Here is a 22829-nt window from a genome sequence, read left to right as displayed (position 1 = left end):
CGTATAGGGACATTCCACACTGGGATAAGAAAATGAGTATCAGAGAGTAAGAAAGCAGTTATTAAGGATATTGTGCGTCAGAGGTGAAGTGTGCAAAGAAATACTGTAGGAGGCCAAAGCTTTAGAAATCGGTGAATAAATACTGGTGAAAATAAGTAAAATTTGATGTTGCGTGGGATCCAGAACCCTGTATGGATGTCACATGGCCTTATCTGGAGTTGTCAGTCTATGTGTTAGAACCAAAGAATGGGAGAAAAAATCAAGAGGATGCATAGAAACCATCTTTTACCATTTCAAAGTATTGATGGGACTGAAGTAGTACGACGTTTTGGGCCATGTAGTGAGGAGAGGCTGAACGAAGGACACACCATATGAGAGATGGGATTCTGGGGTTTCGCAGTTGGCAGAACTGGTGAATGGCTAGGTGCTTCCGGTGTCCCACAATAATGCGGGACAATGAGGTAGCACAGTTGCACAGCTCCCAAGACTTTTTTCCTCCCAAAGCCAATCAGGCCCGGGGGTACTTCAACTTGACCAACACTGTATGAAACTGACCGCTTCAGAGCAGTAACAGTCATCCCATGGCGTATATACAGAGGGAGAATCCACAGGAACAGGAAGGACATTTCACCGTATGCAGATCAAATCTCTGGCTTCATGCGCTGCATGAAGTACTGGTGATAATGTGCTTAGGAGAGCATTACATGGGAGCACTGCATATACCCACACATCTCACTACTGTTACATTCCAAAAAGTCACAGCAGGTGTAGGCTCGTGATTGTGAGGATACTCCTACATATTCCTGTAACGTAGGCATGGAATGCTACAAGTTACCAGATACAGTAGTATTATAAAAATAAGTCCCGACCAGGTGAATACAGTACTGGAAAGTAATTGCAGAATTTACAGAGACTTGAGTCGTCTTCAACAAAGTGTAAATAGACTACGCACTGATAGGGAAATAGTGTCATTTGGTCAATATAATTTTATCTGTTCTTAATACTTTTATTATTTAATCAAAATAATTTCAGGAGTTTTAGTAGTGTGCAATCTATATATATATATATATATATATATATATATATATATATATATATATATTTTGTAAAAATTGGCGTCGTTCTTGCTTCATTTTCTCATCCTCCGAGTTAAGTGATTGTTTGGGCCTCTCTCTGTAAGTGTAGTTAATTGGTAGTAAGTACCTGTGGGCTGTCTGTTCCAAGTGGAGTCATTGGGAGGAACACGTAGGGAGTTTGGTTAGATACTACCTTGAATTCGGTCACATCTTACAACGTTATGTTACAAAATTGTTCCATATTAAGAGTTGTGAAAATGGAGTGTGCATGTGGTTGCTCATTCTTCCTGTGTAACATAGTTCTTTTCCTGTCGTAGGTGATCTACACCATACGAAATCCCAAAGATGTCTGTGTCTCTCTCTACTACTTTTCCTTAATTGCTCAGTTCATGGAATTCAAAGAAGATTTCCAAGAATTTGTCTCAATGTTTTTAAGTGGCGATGGTATGTAGTTCCTGAAAGTGCTTAAAGATGGACTGTATTATTATTATTATGCTTTTATTGTGTTTTTTTAATGTTGAAATAACTATGCAGTCGCTTATTAGAAAAGCAAAAATTAGTTACATGCGTCATTAAACAAATAAACATCTCATCAAACCCAATAAATCTTTAAAACACAATGCATAAAAGCAGACACTTTTACTGTATACAGTGCAGCAAAAGTAATATGAATAACAAGAAAACAGTCCCTTATTTATACATTTAAAACATATCATTCATTCTTGCAATGATTTAATATACTGTATAGCAAAGTATTTGCTGAAATGGTAGAAAAACCCCTTCACTGCCAGAGAGACCAGCAATGCATTGCAAAACACTCCAGTTATCTGAAAATAACTAATTTATTGAGAACAAACCTATCAGAGCTAGCCATAGTTATGATTCATCCCCAAAACAATGTCACATTTTGAGATTAAATTGCAGGACTGAAAGTAAAGAAAATACAAATTTAGTTGTTATTTTCTGAGGTGTAATTGGGCGTTGTCACCACTTTCCGCAACCATGAGTGAGAGCATATGTGTTTATTTACAATCACAGTTACAATCACAAAGCATGATGATGGTTTAAGCTAGACGGTTATGCTGTTACATTTAGCATGGCCATTACAAAGAGACAATTGATCTACAGTACAATTTCTCTGCCCATTACTCCTCTTCAGTTTGCTTTATTACAATATAGACTCTTAAATGTTGTGGCTCTTGTTTTGTTCCTAGACAGCTGGTTTAAGAATAAGATGCTAAATGCATTCATATTCCCACCTATTCGTCTATATTCACTAAACTCTAATAATGGGATAATCGGACTTGTTAGAAACCTATTAATTAAACCCTTTTCCTAATGGTTAGGTTGCGTTTAGAGGATGTATTTTTTTTATTTTTTTTTTTTTTTTTTTTATGGATAACCATGCAAATATGCTTTCAATACTCACCTGCTCTTCACAAGTATTCTGTTTACTCCATGTGCTGATTTTGTGATTAAACAGAATACTTATATCACCCATTTCCGGTTGGTGCTATTGCCCTTTTCACTAACTGAAGGACAATGAGAGGGGCTGAAGAGAAGCATGTGAGAGGGCAAAGGGCCTCCGAGCACAAATACAGCAATATGGTGGTCTAAAAGTGATTGCATGTGTTTTTTTTGTTGTTTTGTCACGCACAGCATCGTTATTCCTAATCTAGTTGCTAAACTTTACATGGCAATAGGAGAACCAAAAATAACAGCAAAAGAGGCGCTTCCAAATCCAGTGCAAAAAGGAAGAATGGATTACTAAAAAAGCCAGAAATAAATTAATGTAACTAAATGTACAGTATAGAGTAATAAGTGCTGGAGAAAAGGGAAAAGATCAATATTATGCCACTATATATGCCTTCTATATAATAGAAGAATCCTTCTGTGAGCTCGGAGTTGAGTCTCCGTTTAGTCATTGGCTTGTCACTATTTTTCACCTTTTTCATTTAAAAAAATATTATAAATTAGGGTAGTGACTAATTGTGCCAACTTGATTACAGGGGAGAGACCTGCTTTTTTTGGGTAATGATGACATTATTTCTAGCACATATCAACTAGAAGGATTTAGTCAAAAAATAATTATATTAATCTTTTTATCTTATTAGTGTTTATGGTTCTCTCTCTCCCCCATAGTCCTGTTTTGTGGCTGGTTTGAGCATGTCAAAAGCTGGTTGCAGCAGAGAGACAACCCAAATTTTCTGCTTCTGACATATGAAGACATGTTACAGGTATGTAATATTTACATACGAGTTGACTTTTTAAAGTCTTCATTGATATATTGGGGCCTATTCACTAAACTGCGAGAATGTCATTTTCTGAGCAAAAGTTCTAATGTGTTGAAACTGCATGGAAAAAGTCTGCTGAAATGTGTTTCCAGGTGTACAAATCCATGCGGTGTTGAAATGCAGACATTTAGCAAAGTAGATATTCACATGCTATTCAATAAAATGCGAGATTGCATTTTATAGGGAATATTTTGCCAAGATTTCAGTGAGACACAGCGGGTTTTTTATAGTAAACTACTTAACCTACTTAAATTGGTGTGGAATCTATGTAGAAATATTTATTACATATGCATGAATCTACAACTATTTCAACTATTTGATTCTCACTGTGGGTCAAAGAAATTAATTACTCTCACTCCCCCGCCCTCTCTCTCTCTCTCTCCTCTCCACAATCTGGACGTGAAAGACATATTAAGTAAAGTAGAACATATTTGCAGGCAAATTGACCAAATAGTGCTTCCCATGAGAAACTCCAGAAGACCCCATCAGTGAAGTGAATGGGCTGGAAAGTGTCTTATGAAATAGCACCATTTAATAAATATGGCCTTTTATGTGGAAAGTGCATGCAAATGAGGTGTGCTTTGTAGTGATGTTTCTGCATAGTGAATTCTTAATCAATATGGTGAAAACTCCACAATTTTTTTTATCAAATGTGTTGGCTAAGAACTGTTTATTGGTTTAGGATCTGCGAGGCAATGTGGTTAAGATCTGTAAGTTCCTTGGGAAGGAGTTGGATGACGCAGCAGTAGATTCAGTAGCCGCAAATGCCTCCTTCAAAGTCATGAAGGAAAATAATATGTCCAATTACACTGCAGTCCCGGACGATATTATCAACCACTCAAAAGGCTCATTCCACAGAAAAGGTACCAGCCAGGATTCTTCTTGTTATTTGAAGCTGTGTTATAGCTTCTATGAAACAAGAGCTGTGTCTTAGGGGTAATTCTAGATCTGTCAAAGTGACTGTTCAAGCTGTTTTCGGACCAAATTCCACCATTGAAGTCTATGGGGATGTTCGGGTGAAAAAACGACTTAAGAGTGATGGAATAGGGCGCTTAGTCTTAGGACCCTGGCATTTACATTGAGTATTAACAAGTGTGTATTGGCTCTATATTATTAATGCAATCAAGTCAAGTATTGGCACAGCAGCCATTAGCCTTAATTTACAGTAAGCGGCTTTAGGTAGATTTCAGCTCATTTATCACGAAGTCCAACTACCGCTGGTTGGCATTGGTGAAATCACAGATCTCATTAATCAGATCATTTTATTACTCCTCAACTTTTCCAGTGTTGATCTTGCCTAGTGGAAACCTAGATAAACTCAGTTTTGTATGTTAGAGATTCTTGCAAGGAAGGACCACCGCAAGGCAAGGATCAGAAAGGAGTCGGGACACTCGATATCACTCATTTTTGTACGCAGGATTTAACTTATTTTTTTGTTCTTTAGGCATCTCTGGCGATTGGAAGAATCACTTTACTCCTGCTCAAGAAGAAGCGTTTGACAAAGCGTACCGTGAGGTTATGAAAGACTTTAACATGGTTTATATGGGATAAAAAGTGACCATGTTTTGACTGCCACTGATTTTGTTTCTACATTAAATAATCTGCAGTATGCTGATGTTTTTTTTTTTTGTGTATATATTTCATTTCATTTATTAGAAAAAGCAACATGCCAAAATTCTTGTCTTGGAAGTCTTCAACATATGTCAGTCAAATCCATAAATTAGTTAACTGAAATGATAGAGAAATGTAAGTATTTCCCTGTGATGTACTGGTTTTCGATGTTTTTATTATGAAATATCAAATTCAAAATAGTGGAACCCAGTCCTTCACGAGACAAAGTGAACAGAACCAGCATTTCAATTTAGAATGTTGCTATTCTCCTGTGTAGACTAATCTAGTTTGTACTTGTACATTAACTGAAAAAACGTCATTGCCCTATACTGAATGTGGTATGCACTTTTAAATAAGAAAATACACATTTTTGTTGTTCATTGTGGCAGTTGAATTGCTGCACTATTAAGTGCTGAATAAATAATATGCATTTTCAGTGGTTTGTGTTTAGACATGCTGCCTTCATGACATTTCCATTCTAATTACTGTATATTCCAGTATAAAAAAACTGTATACTGTATTCCTTTATAAAAACTGTACGTTTCCATTATAATCACTGTGTTTGGGCGAACTATATAGGAAACATAAGAAGAAATAATACAAAATTTAAGTGCACATGTATTGGTAAAGAGATATATGATGAGATGCAGTCTTGGCTCTGATGGTGTGCCTACTCACAAGATGTCAATGAATAAAGAGCGTTTTGCAGATAGGGCTTCTACCCAGTGGATGTGCCTGATTTGTGGAACTCCCTCTAGGCTCGTCTCGTCAGCATGGTTAAAGAATATATGAGAGAGAAAGACAGCAAAACATAGCACGATCTGATATATACAAAACTTTATAAAAATAGGTATATAAAATGTGCACTTACAATGTGCTAAAAACAATCAAGCGTTTAACACAATAATGTGTATATACTGAGGTCACCGCAGCTCTCACCGCCTCCCCTCGGTAATCTGGAGCTCCTTCGCCTGCACTTTGGAATCGCAGCTTCTCTCTGTGCGTGTGACGTCACGGCTCTGAGGACAGGGAAACTACGGATCGCCCACTGGTCCAAAACACCACTCTACGCGTTTCGCCCAGCTCTTGAGAACTGCAAATGGCTTCGTCAGGAGTGTGTGGATGTATGAGTTAATGGATACCTATTTAGACCCTAGTCTGCTCCACATTAATTAATTCGTTAAAACAATTACTTTAATCACCATAGCGCTATGTATTATACAAATATATGCAATCAGACCATAATTCGAAACATGACAGCATGAAAATCTATTTAACAAGTTATAACATCTTATGAAACATCATTTGAAGAGAATTAGTTTGCCTACAATTGTGTATTAATAACAGAAGGGAGGTAGGACAATATAAATAATACAGTATATAATCTGGAATAGAGAGTTTGATTGAAGATCAGTTGGAGGAAATACTGCCTAATGATAACCATTGGCAGGAGGTAGTTTACTTAGAGGTCAGTTAAAGCAAGTACTGCTTTAATAATTAGCAGCTGACACTATTATAAATGCATCGTAAAGGAAAAAATATTCTATTGTTTTGACTAATGCACTATTTGTAGCAGATTAGGAGAAAGAGAACATCTGGGCAGGTCGCGAGCTTGGCGCATACCTTGTCCTCTATCGCCGTTACATCGATGATGTGTTTATTATTTGGAGTGGGGGTGAACATGAACACCAACACATATAATCTTACATTTACCAACGAATGGAGCCATTCTACAGTGAATTATTTGGATTTAAATATTTATATTGATAACAATATGTTGAAGACCAAAACCCATTTTAAGGATACAGATAAAAAAACTTTATTAGGAGAGATAGCTGCCATCTACCAAGGTGGATGGATAACGTGCCAGTTAGTCAACTTATTCGCATCAAAAGAAATTGCACAGATGTGGAACAGTGTGATATACAATCAGAAAAATTTCAGAATACATTTTTGGAAAAAAATTATAAAGAGGAATTGATTAAAAATGCAAGGGAAAAGGTGGACAGTATGAACAGAGGGGATTTACTAACAGTGAAAAAAAGAAAGAATACAGCTAACAAAGATTTTGAATTTGCTTTTCTCACTGGGTATACAGTAATAGGGAGGCCACAAGCATCAGAAACATCATTCTAAGGCATTGGGACATTCTAAAAAACGACCCTATCCTAGGCCAGGTTATACCAGATAGCCCTAACGTCATTTTCAAAAAAGCAAACAACTTAAAGAATAAATTGGCGCCAAGCGCCCTTAGAGAAAGAAAATGTGTGGATAACAGTTGGCTAAACATGAAAGGATTCTTTGGTTGCAAAAAATGCACAGCTTGTCGGTATAAATCACCTGAGCACACTTGTTTTTCCTCGAACGTAACAGGCGAATGTTTCAACATAGAGAGTTTCATAACCTGCAGGACGGACCATGTAGTATATCTTCTGGAAGGTTACAATATGTAGGAAAAACTATTAGGCCTGTGCGGACAAGGATAATTGAACATTTGAGTGGAATAAACAGAAAGCTCTTAAACCATTGTAGCCCCGAGGTAAATTTAAGCTTTCTGGCCCCCCTCCGCGAGTGCCGTGCGGTGGCGGGTGCCGCCGGAGGCTGCGACGGAACCGCCGGCACTTCGCGAGGGTGGGGGCCAGTGCAGGGAGCAGCTCGAGGTGTTGAGGCGCAGGACGGTTGCCGGGGACGCGATCGGGCCGTCGCTAAGGCCGCGATCGCATTGCCACCGGCTCGGCGGCTTGTGAAGAGGGCGCCGCCATTACAGGGAGTCTCGCGCATGCGCAGTAGGCGGCAAGCGCAGGGAAGGCTAGGGAGAGATCGCGTGAGGGCAGGACAGAGTAGAGGGAGTTGGTGGCGGCCATTAGGAGTTCGCGCATGCGCAGGGCAAGTGCGCACGCGGCCCCAATGCTTAGGCAGCCCCCTGGGAACTACAATTCCCAGGAGGCATAGGGAGACAGGCACCAGGTGCCTGATAGTGGCCAATAGGGCTGGAGGAAGCTCAGCCCGGGAAAAGAGATACATTTCCCGGGCTTTGCATGAGTCAGTCAGGAAGAGGCAGAGGAAGGAGTAGGAAGGGTGTAGGGAGCGAGTGGCTCCTGCACCAGGTAAGGGTTCTCCTTAGGTCCCCAGGCAGGCCCCAATTCCCGGTAAGGGCAGGGGGTAACTGAAGAGGGACGGCCCTAGATAAGGAGGTCACCCTTAGGTGTGAGAGGTGCAGGTTTGGCAGTGCCACAGCGGGTAGTGCTGTGCGCACTGGCAAATAGGCACAGAGTGTGTGCAGTGGATTATTGCTGCGGGTATCCAGGTGGCTGTGTACGATTGCCAGCTGTGTGTGTGTCGCTGTATGTGCTGGGCGCAGTGTGTGCAGCATGTGTGAATGTCTGCAGGCTGACGGTGTGAGCTGTGTGTCTGCTGCAGGCTGTTAGGAGTAGCGAGTAGCTAGTGGTTAGGGAGGATTAGGGACTTGGGTAGCTAGGGGAGTGGGGCAGGTTATTACTCCACAGGCCCTAGGAGTTTTCCCCAAGCCACCCCAGGTTACGGTTCATCAGGGACAGGCCCTAGGTTAGGGTTCCTGTCACTTTAGGGTTAGTTAGGGATAGACAGGGATAGCGGCGGTTGCTGTTCCCGTGATGCGGTTGGTGTTGCCGTGATTCGGTTGTGTTCCCGTGAAGCGGTGGGACCCTCGTTGGGGTTCCTGGAGAAGTACCTGGATAGGATCAGACGGATGCATCGCACGTCTGACCCTTTGAGAAGAGTGTTGCAGGCCCGAGCATCGGAGTGCTCGGAAGGTACCGCTGTATTATATGTGCACCAACAGGCCTATTAGTTCATAGTGACTGCGCAGTCAGCCACGACCTTTGTAGGAGTACGGGACATTGGGTGTGGGGGATTACAGGACACTGGGTGGGAACACCAGACATTGGGCCTGAGGTGATAAGGTTATGATGTTATGTAATGTGTGATATGTGTGTTAGTAAAGTGTTAAGTATTGTTTTATCGTATACGTGTGTTATTGTATTTCTTACCCAGGGCTGTCTTTCATAACGGGGATCCTGGGTAAGTGGAGGCGCTGCACCAGGTAAATGGTAAGGGTTTCCCCAGGCTCCCAGCTAGCGGAGGCTCAGATCTCCTGGAGCCACAGGTGTGATACAGTTACCAGTAGTCCCTTAGAAGAGGTGTGCCGCAAGGAAAGGGACCGGTTAGACCACAAGGGGCCAATGTGAGATTGGGTGGGTCAGGCCGGTTCACAAAAAGGGCTACACCATAATATACCCAAACATTTTTCTGAATACCATGCTGGTGAGCCCACAAGCTTGCAATTACACAAAGCAATAGAACATGTATTACCGCACTGGAGGGGAGGTGACAGGGGATCAGAACTACTCAAAAGGGAGACTTTCTGGATCCACCGTTTAAAAACTAACGCCAAAAGGTCTAAATGCCGAAATAGATCTTGTACCCTTCTTATCATGAATATACTTCTATTAATGCTTTTTGCTTTTCCTGCTCTGTTCATGTCGTTTCAGCCTTCTGCGTCATACCATCAATACCGGATATATGTAGTCATCCTTGTTTAGGAGATCTAGAGATTTTTTTGATTATAGCACAAACATCATGAGCTTCAAATAGTATACTGTAAATGTGTCAATATTGTATAAATAAAAGCTAACCAATCTGTACATGCCCTTTGCGTGATTCATATACAAGGACACATATGTCTGTGTTATGCTATTTAAACCTGATACAAGTAGAAACCCTCGTTTTAATATACAGTATTATACTCTGTTGTAAGGCAGTATCAGTTCCTTTTTCATTAATATTATCAGATTGTATATACTGCAATGAGAATATTTGTCAGTTAATCCAATAGTTACCTGTGTTCTTTATATCTTTATACATATTGTTGTTTATTATATCCAAAACAATATACTTAATTGATAAACGTATGAGTTTCAATAATTGCTGTATGTTCATATAATGTGGAAAATGTGATATGGTGTAAATGAAACGTCATTTTATTTAAATAACACATATTTTGTATTTATGGCTATGAATTAGTCTATAGTCTATATGGACTATTTTAGTCATTATATTACTCACTTTAAATAATGCACATATAAAGTCTCGTCCAAAAGCAGAATTTTCTGTGACTCCCAGTGCATTAGTCAAAACAATAGAATATTTTTTCCTTTACGATGCATTTATAATAGTTTCAGCTGCTAATTAATAAAGCAGTACTTGCTTTAACTGACCTCTAAGTAAACTACCTCCTGCCAATGATTATCATTAGGCAGTATTTCCTCCAACTGATCTTCAATCAAACTATCTCTATCAGATTATATACTGTATTATTTATATTGTCCTACCTCCCTTCTGTTATTAATACACAATTGTAGGCAAACTAATTCTCTTCAAATGATGTTTCATAAGATGTTATAACTTGTTAAATAGATCTTCATGCTGTCATGTTTCGAATTATGGTCTGATTGCATATATTTGTGTAGCGGTCATGTAAAATGGCTACAGTCATCTCTCCTGCTGACAGTAAGGCCTGGTAAATTGTGGGCATGCCAGCAGTAATTATGGAGGTTTGCCCTAACACCCTGGTGGGGTGCCCTGTGTATGGATGGGAGTAGTCACATGCTCTGACTCCATGGTTAGTGATGTCAGAGGTGTGTCAGCTTCCAGAGTGTACATAAGGCACAGCACTGTGTCTAAAAGTTAGATCTGCATCCAGTTCTACTAAGAGGAGGAGGAGTTCTGGCTGGAGTTCAAGTTCTAGTACTAGCCTGAGTTACTGAGAGTTCTAGTTATGTTATAGTAACTGAAGAGGAGACTGTGTCCAGGGACCTGGCACAGGGCAGTGATCCCTGCGGGGATAGGGAATCCCTATCTAAGGAGAGATACACCTTTTAAAGGGAGGCACTGACTGGACATGAGTGGCTAAGAATCTACTGCGAGGGGCAGCTAGCCCACTCAGGCAATAAAGATGTTCTCAATCACAAACCCTCTCGTGTACATGTGTGGAGTGAATGTACAGAGAGGAGCACCACGAAGGAGTTCCTCAACAGGATCATCCCCATGCGGACGCAGGGACCCTGATGAGGTGGAGGCGCTGCACTGGAACTAGGTGAGACTCAGCACACTACCTCAGCTGCCTGTCTGGACGGGTCCTCCCCACACACCATCATGCGGGAGACTCAGGAGTCCTGTTGCCAACAGGTGCACCACCAGACACTACCACACTGTAATGGGGGCCGGTTAGACCACAGGGGCCAATGTGAGATTGGGTGGGTCAGGCCGGTTCACAAAAACCGTTACATTTGGAGGCGAGCTGCTGAGATCAGATCTGTCATCAGGACAGGCTCTAGCTAGGCACACTGGGAAACAGGGAGAGAGTCTGCTGCCACTCTGTGCTGCGTAGGGACGGACCTAGGGGTGGTCAGGGGGCTGACGGGATATTGTCAGTTCGCAGGGACGACCTAGGGGCCTGAAAGGAGTGAGGGGTCTGGAGCCGGGCTATAGCTGACCGAGTCACTTTGAGGCAGTGCTAGTTGGTAGGACGCCAGAAGGGATAGCCTGTTAACTTGGTCAGGAATCTTGGAGAGGGTCTGCGCTAGGCTGACCAAGAGAGGTAGACGCCCCAAAGTACTGCATGGCAGAGCCAGAGTACCTAGCCCATTCCAGACACTTACCATAGGGAGCACAGACTGGGAGGAAGGAGTCACAGCAGACACTGAGAGAGTGAGCCTAGCCTGAGGTAGTGCAACATGAGTCCAGCCTAGATCAGGTACACATGTGGTGGTGCATCTGAGCAATCTTTATTGTAGTGATGTGGAGGCTGCCCCGCAGAGCGGAGCCCCATGTACGATAACTGTTACGAGAGAATGGAGGATCCGCGTGGTGCGGAGAACACAAAATGGCGACCAGAGGCTGATGGGGAAGGCACCCGTGGCGTGCACCCCACTGAAGAGCAAACGGTCGCCGAGTTATCTTTAACCAGTCTGCTCTGGAGCGGAGCGAAGGCCGTGGCTGCCCCGTTTTTATCCTGTCTGGGACACCGAGGGGCCACCCTTGAAGAGTGTGAGGAAATTGTGATAATTGGGGGAGAACCCCGCGAGGAGAGCAACCAAACTGACTTTTTGGGCTTAAAAGCCAACCAAAATGGCGGTTCCCGCTTGCTAGGGAAACCGCATGGGACAGTCACAGAGAAAATGGCTGATGCAGAACTTGCAAAGAGCTGGCCGGGAATGGCGCGAACAGCAGAGCCCCGCCCTGATGGGGGGCATGGCGCGAAAGCTACGGCTGCGCCTGCATGGACAGTGACTAACTCAGCCCCTGTGCTGAGTCAACCGCTTAGTCTATGGGACCCTCCCCTGATTTCCACCAGGGGGAGTGACTTTCAATTATGGCCTGTGGGAATGCACCCATTGGGCCCAGGGACTGATATCCAAACGGCGCTACTACAAAAAGTAGTTCCGGCCGCGGAAATGATTTGCAAGAAAGAGGGATATTTTGCACGCAAAGCCGCTGCAAGGAGAAGGCGGGAACTAGCCGCGGGAAAAGAATCCAGCTCTGAGGAGGAAACTGGCGCGAAAACGCAGACCGCGCCCACCAGGACTGAGAGAGGCGCGGCCTTAATTAAGGGGCATGATATTCCCCTGTGGGATCCGCCCATAATTGCAACCCCTGGGGGCGGGTTTCAGCTATGTAAGCGGAAGGAGGAGCCGAAGCAGGAAGTGGCTGGCCCAGAAGCTTCTACCGGTCAGTCACGAGGAACCACTGACCTGGAGAGACCCACACTGAAAGTGGTCCCCACAAAGAGAATGGCCTGCCCCTCCGCTGTGGGAACTATGGTCTCCACCCAGCCCTATTCACTACCCGGCGGGCTACTAGTAGTAAGGGTGGCTAACACCGAGACGGTGGTCGGGCTCTGCCTACAATGCGGGCTGCCCGGAGGCACTGTCAACACGGCGGCACGTTGCCCACATTGCGGGACATTATATCTGTGGCCCATGCCCACATTTATACCCATTCAACCTGCTGACCCCCCGGGGGACATGGCTAAGCGCTCCGCCGAGTCCCCTGGCGCACTATGGCTCAACCGTGCGAGTCCCGGAGAAAGGGGACTGGAATCGACCAAGTCGGCTGGGTCAGTATCGACCGAGGCGGTCGGGTCGCTCCCTGACCGCGCAGAGACAAGAATTTCGCCACGCTCGGTGACCCCGAGATCCGGGAAGGGAGATTACTCAGATGAGGACCTCCGTGAACTAGCGGTGGCGAAATCGGGATCCAAGAGGGACCCAGGACGGACGACACCCCGTGGGGTGAGTGGCAGCTGTCAGAAAGACAGAACGTCCCCCGCAGATCGGCGAGCCGAGAGACGGAGTCCCTCCGCCTCAGAACGCGGCGGCGACGGACGAGAGATGCCGGCACCCCTGCGGACTGGTAAGAGAAACAGCCCCATCACTTACCTTGTCCCGGCAGACAGCGCAGCGGAGGAAGGGCCGTGCCAGGCCCGAGGCGCACGTGGAGAGACGACATCACTTCCGGTGAAGACGACGGCGGAGCTTCCGGATGTCGTCATCGAAGAAGAGATCCCGAATGGGGGTCCAACCCGCGATGACAGTGTTTCCGGTTCCGGGGAGGACATCACTTCCGGTGGCGACAGCGGAACCGCCGGGAACAAAGCAGCGACGCGTCGGCGATCGGGGGAGGGTCCCCGATCACCTCCAAGGCCCAGAAGTTGGATGGGCGATCCGAGGACTGAGGAGGGTGAGATGTCCTCATTGGACCAGTCTACGGACTGCCAGGAACGGGTCGTAACCCCGTGGGGTCCTATCACTCGCCCCTATGCCCCATCCCATGGCCTAGATAAAACCCCTGCCCCTGTCACCTGTTCCATGGGATCCCCGCCTAGCCTGGAACTTATGGACATACCTTTGGGGGGGGAGGAGAGACGGACTGGGGAAAGACAGCGCAGTGGCGCTACGGAGGGCGATTCAAGGGGAGGGGGAGAGTTGAGAGTGGCCGCGGTAGGCCGGTGGTTGCCCCCTGCAGTTCCTGCAACGGTGAAAAAGGCACCGGGATCTTATAGGTGGTCTGTACCGCGATCTGAACGGTCGTCGGGGGTATTTTCCCTGGAAGATGATAAGGAGTCAGGGGGGTCACATAAATTCAGAGAGCACCGGTGGTGGGCCCCACTATTCGAAGGGTACTCCGCATGGATGGACCGCACTCGGTTCCTCATCCGGCGAGAAGATGTAGTGGATTACTGGTGGGCTGTGGGAGAGTTCACACCTGAGCAAAGGGATAGAGAGTTGCAGGAGCGGTGGCTGCAGATTGAGCATAGGGAGATAGAACCCATGGGTCCTAGCATCCTATCAGACCCCGTGGACCCTGATGAGCCCCTATCATGGGTGTTACCTGGGAGGGCAGGTAAGGCTGACCTGACCAGGATAAGTAGGGCCGAGAGGACCATAATGGCTCGGTATAATTCATCCCACGGGTTGGAGTACCCGTATGTCCCTGAGCCTCTTATGGACGAAATAGAGGAAAACAGAGATAGGTGGCTTAGGGAGGCCATTGAAATGCATTTAGTAGGAAGAGGAAGTGCAGTAGTAGGGAAGAAGGCCAAGGAGCGCATAGAGCACTTAGTGCGTGTATGGGGCATTGGCAGAAACATTTATAAACACAGGGTGACATATAGGCCCGAGAGGGGACTGCCTAGGCACTATCACGTCACAGTCATAGACATGGGCGGTAGAGAGGTCAAGAAACCTGACCCGAGTCACTATTTTTAGGGGGTACTAATACATTACGCGAGTTCGTGGCTGCTGGTCGGGGCGGGATTGGCGGAATGTACTGTAGACATTTTGTTATGATGCCATGGAAATTTGTATGTGAAGTTAACCAATTATGTGTTGTATTTCAGTGCTTCCTGGAAAGGGGTATACAAATTTAGGTCCCAGCGAGGCCGATGGGATTCACCAGGGGGAGAATGTAGCTGTCATGTAAAATGGCTACAGTCATCTCTCCTGCTGACAGTAAGGCCTGGTAAATTGTGGGCATGCCAGCAGTAATTATGGAGGTTTGCCCTCACACCCTGGTGGGGTGCCATGGATGGGAGTAGTCACATGCTCTGACTCCATGGTTAGTGATGTCAGAGGTGTGTCAGCTTCCAGAGTGTACATAAGGCACAGCACTGTGTCTAAAAGTTAGATCTGCGTCCAGTTCTGCTAAGAGGAGGAGGAGTTCTGGCAGGAGTTCAAGTTCTAGTACTAGCCTGAGTTACTGAGAGTTCTAGTTATGTTATAGTAACTGAAGAGGAGACTGTGTCCAGGGACCTGGCACAGGGCAGTGATCCCTGCGGGGATAGGGAATCCCTATCTAAGGAGAGATACACCTTTTAAAGGGAGGCACTGACTGGACATGAGTGGCTAAGAATCTACTGCGAGGGGCAGCTAGCCCACTCAGGCAATAAAGATGTTCTCAATCACAAACCCTCTCGTGTACATGTGTGGAGTGAATGTACAGAGAGGAGCACCACGAAGGAGTTCCTCAACAGGATCATCCCCATGCGGACGCAGGGACCCTGATGAGGTGGAGGCGCTGCACTGGAACTAGGTGAGACTCAGCACACTACCTCAGCTGCCTGTCTGGACGGGTCCTCCCCACACACCATCATGCGGGAGACTCAGGAGTCCTGTTGCCAACAGGTGCACCAACAGACACTACCACACTGTAATGGGGGCCGGTTAGACCACAGGGGCCAATGTGAGATTGGGTGGGTCAGGCCGGTTCACAAAAACCGTTACATTTGTATAATACATAGCGCTATGGTGATTAAAGTAATTGTTTTAACGAATTAATTAATGTGGAGCAGAATAGGGTATATATAGGTATCCATTAACTCATACATCCACACACTCCTGACGAAGCCATTTGCAGTTCTCAAGAGCTGGGCGAAACGCGTAGAATGGTGTTTTGGACCAGTGGGCTATCCGTAGTTTCCCTGTCCTCAGAGCCGTGACGTCACACGCACAGAGAGAAGCTGCGATTCCAAAGTGCAGGCGAAGGAGCTCCGGATTACAGAGGGGAGGCGGTGAGAGCTGCGGTGACCTCAGTATATACACATTATTGTGTTAAATGCTTGATTGTTTTTAGCACATTGTAAGTGCACATTTTATATACCTATTTTTATAAAGTTTTATATACATCAGATCGCGCTATGTTTTGCTGTCTTTCTCTCTCATATATACTTTAACCATGCTGACGAGACGAGCCTAGAGGGAGTTCCACAAATCGGGCACATCCACTGGGTAGCAGCCCTATCTGCAAAACGCTCTTTATTCATTGACATCTTGTGAGTAGGCACACCATCAGAGCCAAGATTGCATCTCATTATATATCTCTTTACCAATACATCATGCACTTAAATTTTGTATTATTTCTTCTTATGTTTCCCATATGTGCTCCTCCTGGATTGTCTGAGATATATCATACGTTCTGGAACCCGTGAAACAGGTCCCACCAGAGGGTTTGAGCAGGGTTACTAATTTTAGCATTCACTATTTCTGTTTATTTATTGAGCACATTGTCCATTTTTAATTTTTTATTTACGTATATTTGCACGTTATAACATCACATTATAAGTAGTTTGCGCCTTGTATCCCGATTTTTCACCGGGCGAACTATATAACATCAATGGAAGAGCAGAGAGAAGAAGCAGATGTTAGAATAGGATTGCTTAAACTACTGTATGGCTTCAATGTCGTCTACTTTTTGAAAAATAGGATTATATGGTTAAAAGATGGAAAGAATAGAAAGCGGGTCTTGTCAAATAATCCAGCATGGTAAAGTGGCGCTATACTGATTACACTACATTTTCTCTTTCTACAATGAATCTGGTGATGCTTTTTCTCCAGTTTTGACAAATGGCCCCACTGTCATTTTATTTTCTAACAACATAAAAGATTGACACGCTAACAGAATGTAATTTCTCCCAGTATTCTTGTTTTGTGTGATTCTAATGCCTTACTTATTGTGTGTTAAATTCAATGTAGCTGGTCCTCCCTGTCCCAGCCTCCTCAGGGAACTCTCACTCTGATTACAGGGTGGTGCATACCTGCTGGTAACAGGAGGGCCTGGGTCTCCCGCGATGTCATGTGGGATAGCAGGACAGGCTTCTCTGGGGCTGAGCCTGAATTCTTCTTACTGGTATAGCGCCTCCATCTTGTGCAGCCCCCAGGTGTAGAAACAAATGACATAACGGTCACATAATTTATAAATAACATACCAGCAGTCATAGAGGGTGAGCTGTACTGATTTTAATGCTTCTCTCACACTATTTCCAAGATTCTTGCAGCCCCCCTCATCCTCCTTCTCCACCCCCCCATACTCTCAACCCCCCTCCTGCTCTCACCCCCTCTCACACCACCACCACTACCCTCCTCATCATCTCCTCACCCCCTCACCATCATCTCATTCCCCCCTCATCATCATCTCCTCACCACCATCATCATCATCTCATTCCCCCCTCATCATCATCATATTCATATCATCTAATTTCCCCCCCCCTCATCATCATCATATTCATATCATCTCACTTCTCCCCTCATCACCCTCATCTCATTTCCCCCTCATCATCCTCATCTCATTTCCCCCTCATCATCATCTCCTCACTACCCTCATCATCATCTCATTTCCCCCCTCATCATCTCCTCACCAACCTCATCATCATGATCTCATATCTCCCAATCATCATCTTATCATCTCATTTCACCCCATCATCATCATACTCATCATCTCACCCCCCCTCATCATCATATCATCTCATTTCACCCCCTCATCATCATCTCCTCACCACCCTCATCATCATCTCACTTCCACCCATCATCATATCATCTAATTTTACCCCCTTATTATCTCATTTCCCGCATCATCATATCTCATTTCACCCCCTCATCATCATCATGTAATTTCCCATCATCAAACCCCATCCCATCATCACCCCCCCCCCCCAATATCATGATCATCTTTTGAGCCAGGGATGTGCTTGTACATGTACAGTATAAGAATAACAAAGAATAAAAGCAAGACTTCCATTTAACTTTTATCTTTTATTAGAATTAATTATTCACTGAGTGTCTCTCGTAGCACTTAGTTGGGTTAACTGGGATGTCTGGAAAGGAGAAGAAATTCGGCGCAAATGCGCATGTCTGAAGAATGAAGCTCCCGGATGTATCTTCAAAAAAACTTTATTGCACACACAAGGGCTACACCGCGATCTCCCCCTCAACACGTTTCACCCTTACACAGAGGGCTTCGTCTTGGAGTGGGGAGAAGCGGTAGCTGCCCAATTAACTGGGATGTCTCACTGATTCTCACTATCTCTTCGATCATATGGCAATACCACCCGTATAATCAATATTAACCTTCCACCCGTTGATATACTTGCCGGGTTCAGTGCAGGAGAGGTCCGGAGCTTATAAGGTACTATTGCCGAGGTCAGGGTTGAAGAGAGTAGGATAGTCACATTTTAATGTCGTGGTCCTGGTTGGAGAGGAGCGGAGAGTCAGAGAGAGCCGAGTTCAGTATTCCAGAGATGTGAGAGGTCCAAAGGCAAGCCGGGTCGGTACACAGGAGATCAAAACTAGGAGTAAGACAGCAGGACAGGGACAAGGCAGGGTTAGCAGAGGCAAACACAGGGCAACGTGAATCTATGCTCAGCCAAAATGCCAGTGGCTCAGCTGAACATATTTAGGTAAAGCAGACCAATACCCCTGGGGGTGAAGCGGAGGCACGGCTTCCGTGGGGTCCTGAGATAGGCTGGTTAGGAAAGGCAGGTGCAGCTGCTTATGGCTGATGAACTGATGTTGCCACGGAGCTTGGGAGCGTCACGTGTGCGTCACGCGCCCGGTGCGATTTGGGGGTGGAGCCCAAGTTCGTGGCGTCGGATAACGAGGCCAGCGCATGCATGTGAGCCGCACGCACCAGAGGAGGAGCACAGGCCGCAGACAACCCACGTTTGTGTGTGCGAGAGGGAGCACGGGGTAAGGCCTGTCGGCGATCCTCACAGCAGCATTTCATCAACTTTTGCAATATAAATAAATACAGGGTAAAACTCTTATTCAGAGTATCCTGCATCTAGGAGAGTCTAGTTTTCGACCCCTAGACACACAGTAAGTGTGTTTTTCGTGTGTATTTTGTGTATCATAGTGTGCAAGCGAATTTGTGCGAATAAATTACAATGTATTTCATTACCTTCTATTGCTCAATAGACGACAGAGAAGCCCAATGCTACATCCAACATGACAGAAATACACAGTACAATTCTTATATATTCTCTTGAAATAGCGTCATTTAGTTTAACCCTTTGGCCACAGCGTTGTAAGCTTGCGAGCCACGTCATGGCAGACACCTGTTCGCAAGGCCTAACACTACCAGATAAAATACTAATATACCTCTATTAGGATTAAAATTCTCATTTACCTCTATTAGGAGGGAGAAAGACCACAGTGGGTCTATATCCAGCAGAATGAGGCACTTGCAAACTAGGGAAGTGGGGAGGGGCGGGCTTAAAACCTGAGAAGGAGGAGCCACTAACCTCCACCAGCTGGAACAGCTGAGAATGGGTTAACAAAACACAGAACCCCAGCAAGCTCTTTTTGGGAACCCCTGAGCCCCCACAAAATATATATATATGTATATGTGTCAAAATGGAGTGCTATTGAGCGTGGCATATGTATACAACAGATGACAGAGAAGCCCAATGCTACATCCAACATGACAGAAATACACAGTAAAATACTTATATATTCTCTTGAAATAGGGTCATTTAGATAACCCTTTGGCCAAAGCATTGTAAGCTTGCGAGTCTTCTATTGCTCAATGAATAATCCTGGTAAACAAGTGTAAACTGCGTGGTCTCCCGTGACAAGCTTATTTACTGGTATCGTCTATTCGTTTTTGATTATTAAGCTCGGCTAACATGGTACAGATACCTCTACATAAATAAAGACATAAATACATACATACAATGAACAAGCTAAAAATAAGTTCCAGAGCAGCCTATGAGGAGGGGCAATAGTACAATGTGTAGGTCAGATACTTCCTTCCAAGAAAGATAATCTATCATGCTCCAAAGTGCAGTGTTAGGTAGATCCAATCATCATCCTTGACAGCTATAAATACAGGTAAACCCCGTTATAGCGCGGTCCTCGGGGGCCACCCGATCCGACCGCGCTAGACCCGGGTCGCGCTAATTTTTTTTAAAAATGGCCGCCGTGCACCTGATCAGGAGGGAGGGAGGGAGGAGGGAAGGAAGAGGTGGCCGGAAGCCCTACCCGTCCCCTAGCAATGGCGAGTCCAGCCGCAACCTGCTCCTTACCTCCCACCAACGGCATCCATTTCCTCCCCCCCATTCCCCCACACCTACACCCCCTCCTTGGCATAGCCCATGCGGCCCTCCGAGTCCCAGCCTGCTCCTCACTCACCCCCTTCCTCGGCATAGCCCACGCGGCCCTCCGAGTCCCAGCCTGCTCCTCACTCACCCCCCCTCCTCCCAACAGCCCCTCTCCTCCAGACACCCCCCTTCCTCCCGACCCCCACCCCTCCTCCTGATGCCAGCTCTGCTCCGATCTCAGCAGCCGACACCAAAGGTAGGGAGGGGGAGTGGGAGTTGTGGTGTAGTGTGCTTTGAGAGTGGGTTGTGAGTGCTGTGAGAGTGTGCTGTGAGTGCTGTGTGCTGTGAGAGCTGTGTGCTGTGAGAGTGTGCTGTGAGTGCTGTGTGCTGTGAGAGCTGTGTGCTGTGAGAGTGTGCTGTGAGATTTGTGTGCTGTGAGAGTGTGCTGTGAGTACTGTGTGCTGTGAGGGTGTGTGCAGTGTGCAGTGTGTGCAGTGAGCAGTGTGTGCAGTGAGCAGTGTGTTCTGGGAGAGTGTGTGCTTGGAGAGTGTGAGCAGTATGTGCAGTGAGCAGTGTGTGCAGTGAGCACTGTGTGCAGTGAGTGTGTGCAGTGAGAGTGTGTGCAGAGAGAGTGTGTACTGGGAGAGTGTGTGCAGTGAGCAGTGAGCAGTGTGTGCAGTGTGCTGTGAGCAGTGTGTGCAGTGAGCAGTGTGTGCAGTGAGCAGTGTGTGCAGTGAGCAGTGTGTGCAGTGAGCAGAGTGTGCAGTGAGCAGTGTGTGCTAGGAGAGTGTGTGCTGGGAGAGTGTGTGCTGGGAGAGTGTGTGCTGGGAGAGTTTGTGCAGTGTGTGCAGTGAGCAGTGTGTGCAGTGAGCAGTGTGTGCAGTGAGCAGTGTGTGCAGTGAGCAGTGTGTGCAGTGTGCAGTGTGTGCAGTGAGCAGTGTGTGCTGTGAGCAGTGTGTGCAGTGAGCAGTGTGTGCAGTGAGAGTGTGAGCAGTGTGTGCAGTGAGCAGTGTGTGCAGTGAGCAGTGTGTGCAGTGTGCAGTGTGTGCAGTGAGCAGTGTGTGCAGTGAGCAATGTGTGCAGTGAGAGTGTGTGCAGTGTGCAGTGAGCAGTGTGTGCAGTGAGCTGTGTGTGCAGTGAGCTGTGTGTGCAGTGAGAGTGTGTGCAGTGAGAGTGTGTGCAGTGTGTGCAGTGTGCAAAAAAAAAACGGGAGCCACGTGTAAACCGCGTTATAAGGGGTCACGCTATAACGGGGTTTACCTGTAGCTACATTTTCAGTGTGACGGTGAGGGGGTAAACAGGCTCACAATAAAGGTTTAAGCCCGGTTGGTTACCTCTGATCCATGTATTGGGGTTCAAGAGTGTCAGCTCTTGAGCCCAGGGTTTGTACATGCATAACTTGTAATGTGCGGTAATAAAGTATTGTATGTGTTTTTAACTTTCCAGGAGTGCCAGCAAGCAGAGATTACTGTAGTATGAGCTTCAAGGGGGGTTTTGCGGAGAAAGTGTTGTCAGAATGTCCCTAGGTAGCTGGGGTCCAGAGTTGCTGGATACCTCAAAAATGTACCCGGGAATCATGAGTGATTCATGGATACATGTAGGCACATTGTCCTGGCAATACCTCCCCTTGAAAATGGTTTCGCGACTCGCCAGTAGGGGTTCCCTGCTTCAGCACAGACCAGAAAGGTACAAGGGACATAGGGATGTGAGGTGTCCCTGGAACAGTCAAGGGGGAACTAGGATAATGGGGATACCCAGTAAATGCCCAGGACACCCATAACTGGTATAGGGGCTCTGAGGTGCTCCAACCATACATGTAATGTTGTGAGTTGATTCTTAGAATCCATACTAAGTCTATGCAATAGTGTGTGGGGAATATGGCTAGTGAAAAATAAAGTGCAGCTTTTTATTCTATTTCCCATACCAGAAAGACTTAGGTTTTTAAAGTGTATATGTTATTAACAATGTGTGTTAAGTACAGATATGCTTTGTGTACAGTAAATGAGCTGGGACTTTCAGAACCAATGTTCTGATAGGCCGCTGGGGCTACCAACTTTGTGCCAGTAGGTCTGACAGGACATCAGCGATGAAAGCCACAGAGGATGTCTGAGGTGTCAAAACCATTTGGGCAGGAGAGGAGAGATCACGTACCCACGTCCTGGGATGAATGGAAGTTCTCAGAATTTCCATTTGCCCCACCAGACTTGGAGGAGCCCAAACCAGCGTGTGGCTTCTGAATAGCAAGTGACTAAGGTGGCAACCTTGCACATGCCACATGGCAGATTCACCACTCCCGCTGCCCCGCTTCACTAGACCAGCATCGGTCTGATTGGCTCGGCTTCGCTAACACGTGGCGAAACGCGTAGAGTGGGAGTCTCATCCAGCACGGAGCTATCAGTAGAGGAGTTGCAGAAGATCCAGCCCTTACCGAGCGACGGA

At 45.8% G+C, this 22829-nt stretch overlaps 1 protein-coding gene across 3 annotated transcripts in view; it reads left to right on the top strand.

The window, feature by feature from the left end:
* LOC142497478 (sulfotransferase 2B1-like) overlaps positions 1-5534 on the top strand; it is a 29643-nt gene extending 24109 nt beyond the window's left edge. For all 3 annotated transcript variants that reach the window (XM_075605312.1, XM_075605313.1, XM_075605314.1), the window contains 4 exons: positions 1394-1520; positions 3219-3313; positions 4053-4233; positions 4815-5534. In XM_075605312.1, coding sequence (XP_075461427.1) covers positions 1394-1520; positions 3219-3313; positions 4053-4233; positions 4815-4921 — 510 coding nt within the window. In that variant the 3' untranslated portion in view covers positions 4922-5534. The remainder of the gene's footprint in view (positions 1-1393; positions 1521-3218; positions 3314-4052; positions 4234-4814) is intronic.
* Positions 5535-22829: the final 17295 nt, after the last annotated feature.

This window comes from Ascaphus truei, chromosome 6 (assembly GCF_040206685.1).
Source record: "Ascaphus truei isolate aAscTru1 chromosome 6, aAscTru1.hap1, whole genome shotgun sequence".
NCBI classification, from domain to species: domain Eukaryota; kingdom Metazoa; phylum Chordata; class Amphibia; order Anura; family Ascaphidae; genus Ascaphus; species Ascaphus truei.
This window is presented reverse-complemented; position numbering and strand designations above follow the sequence as displayed.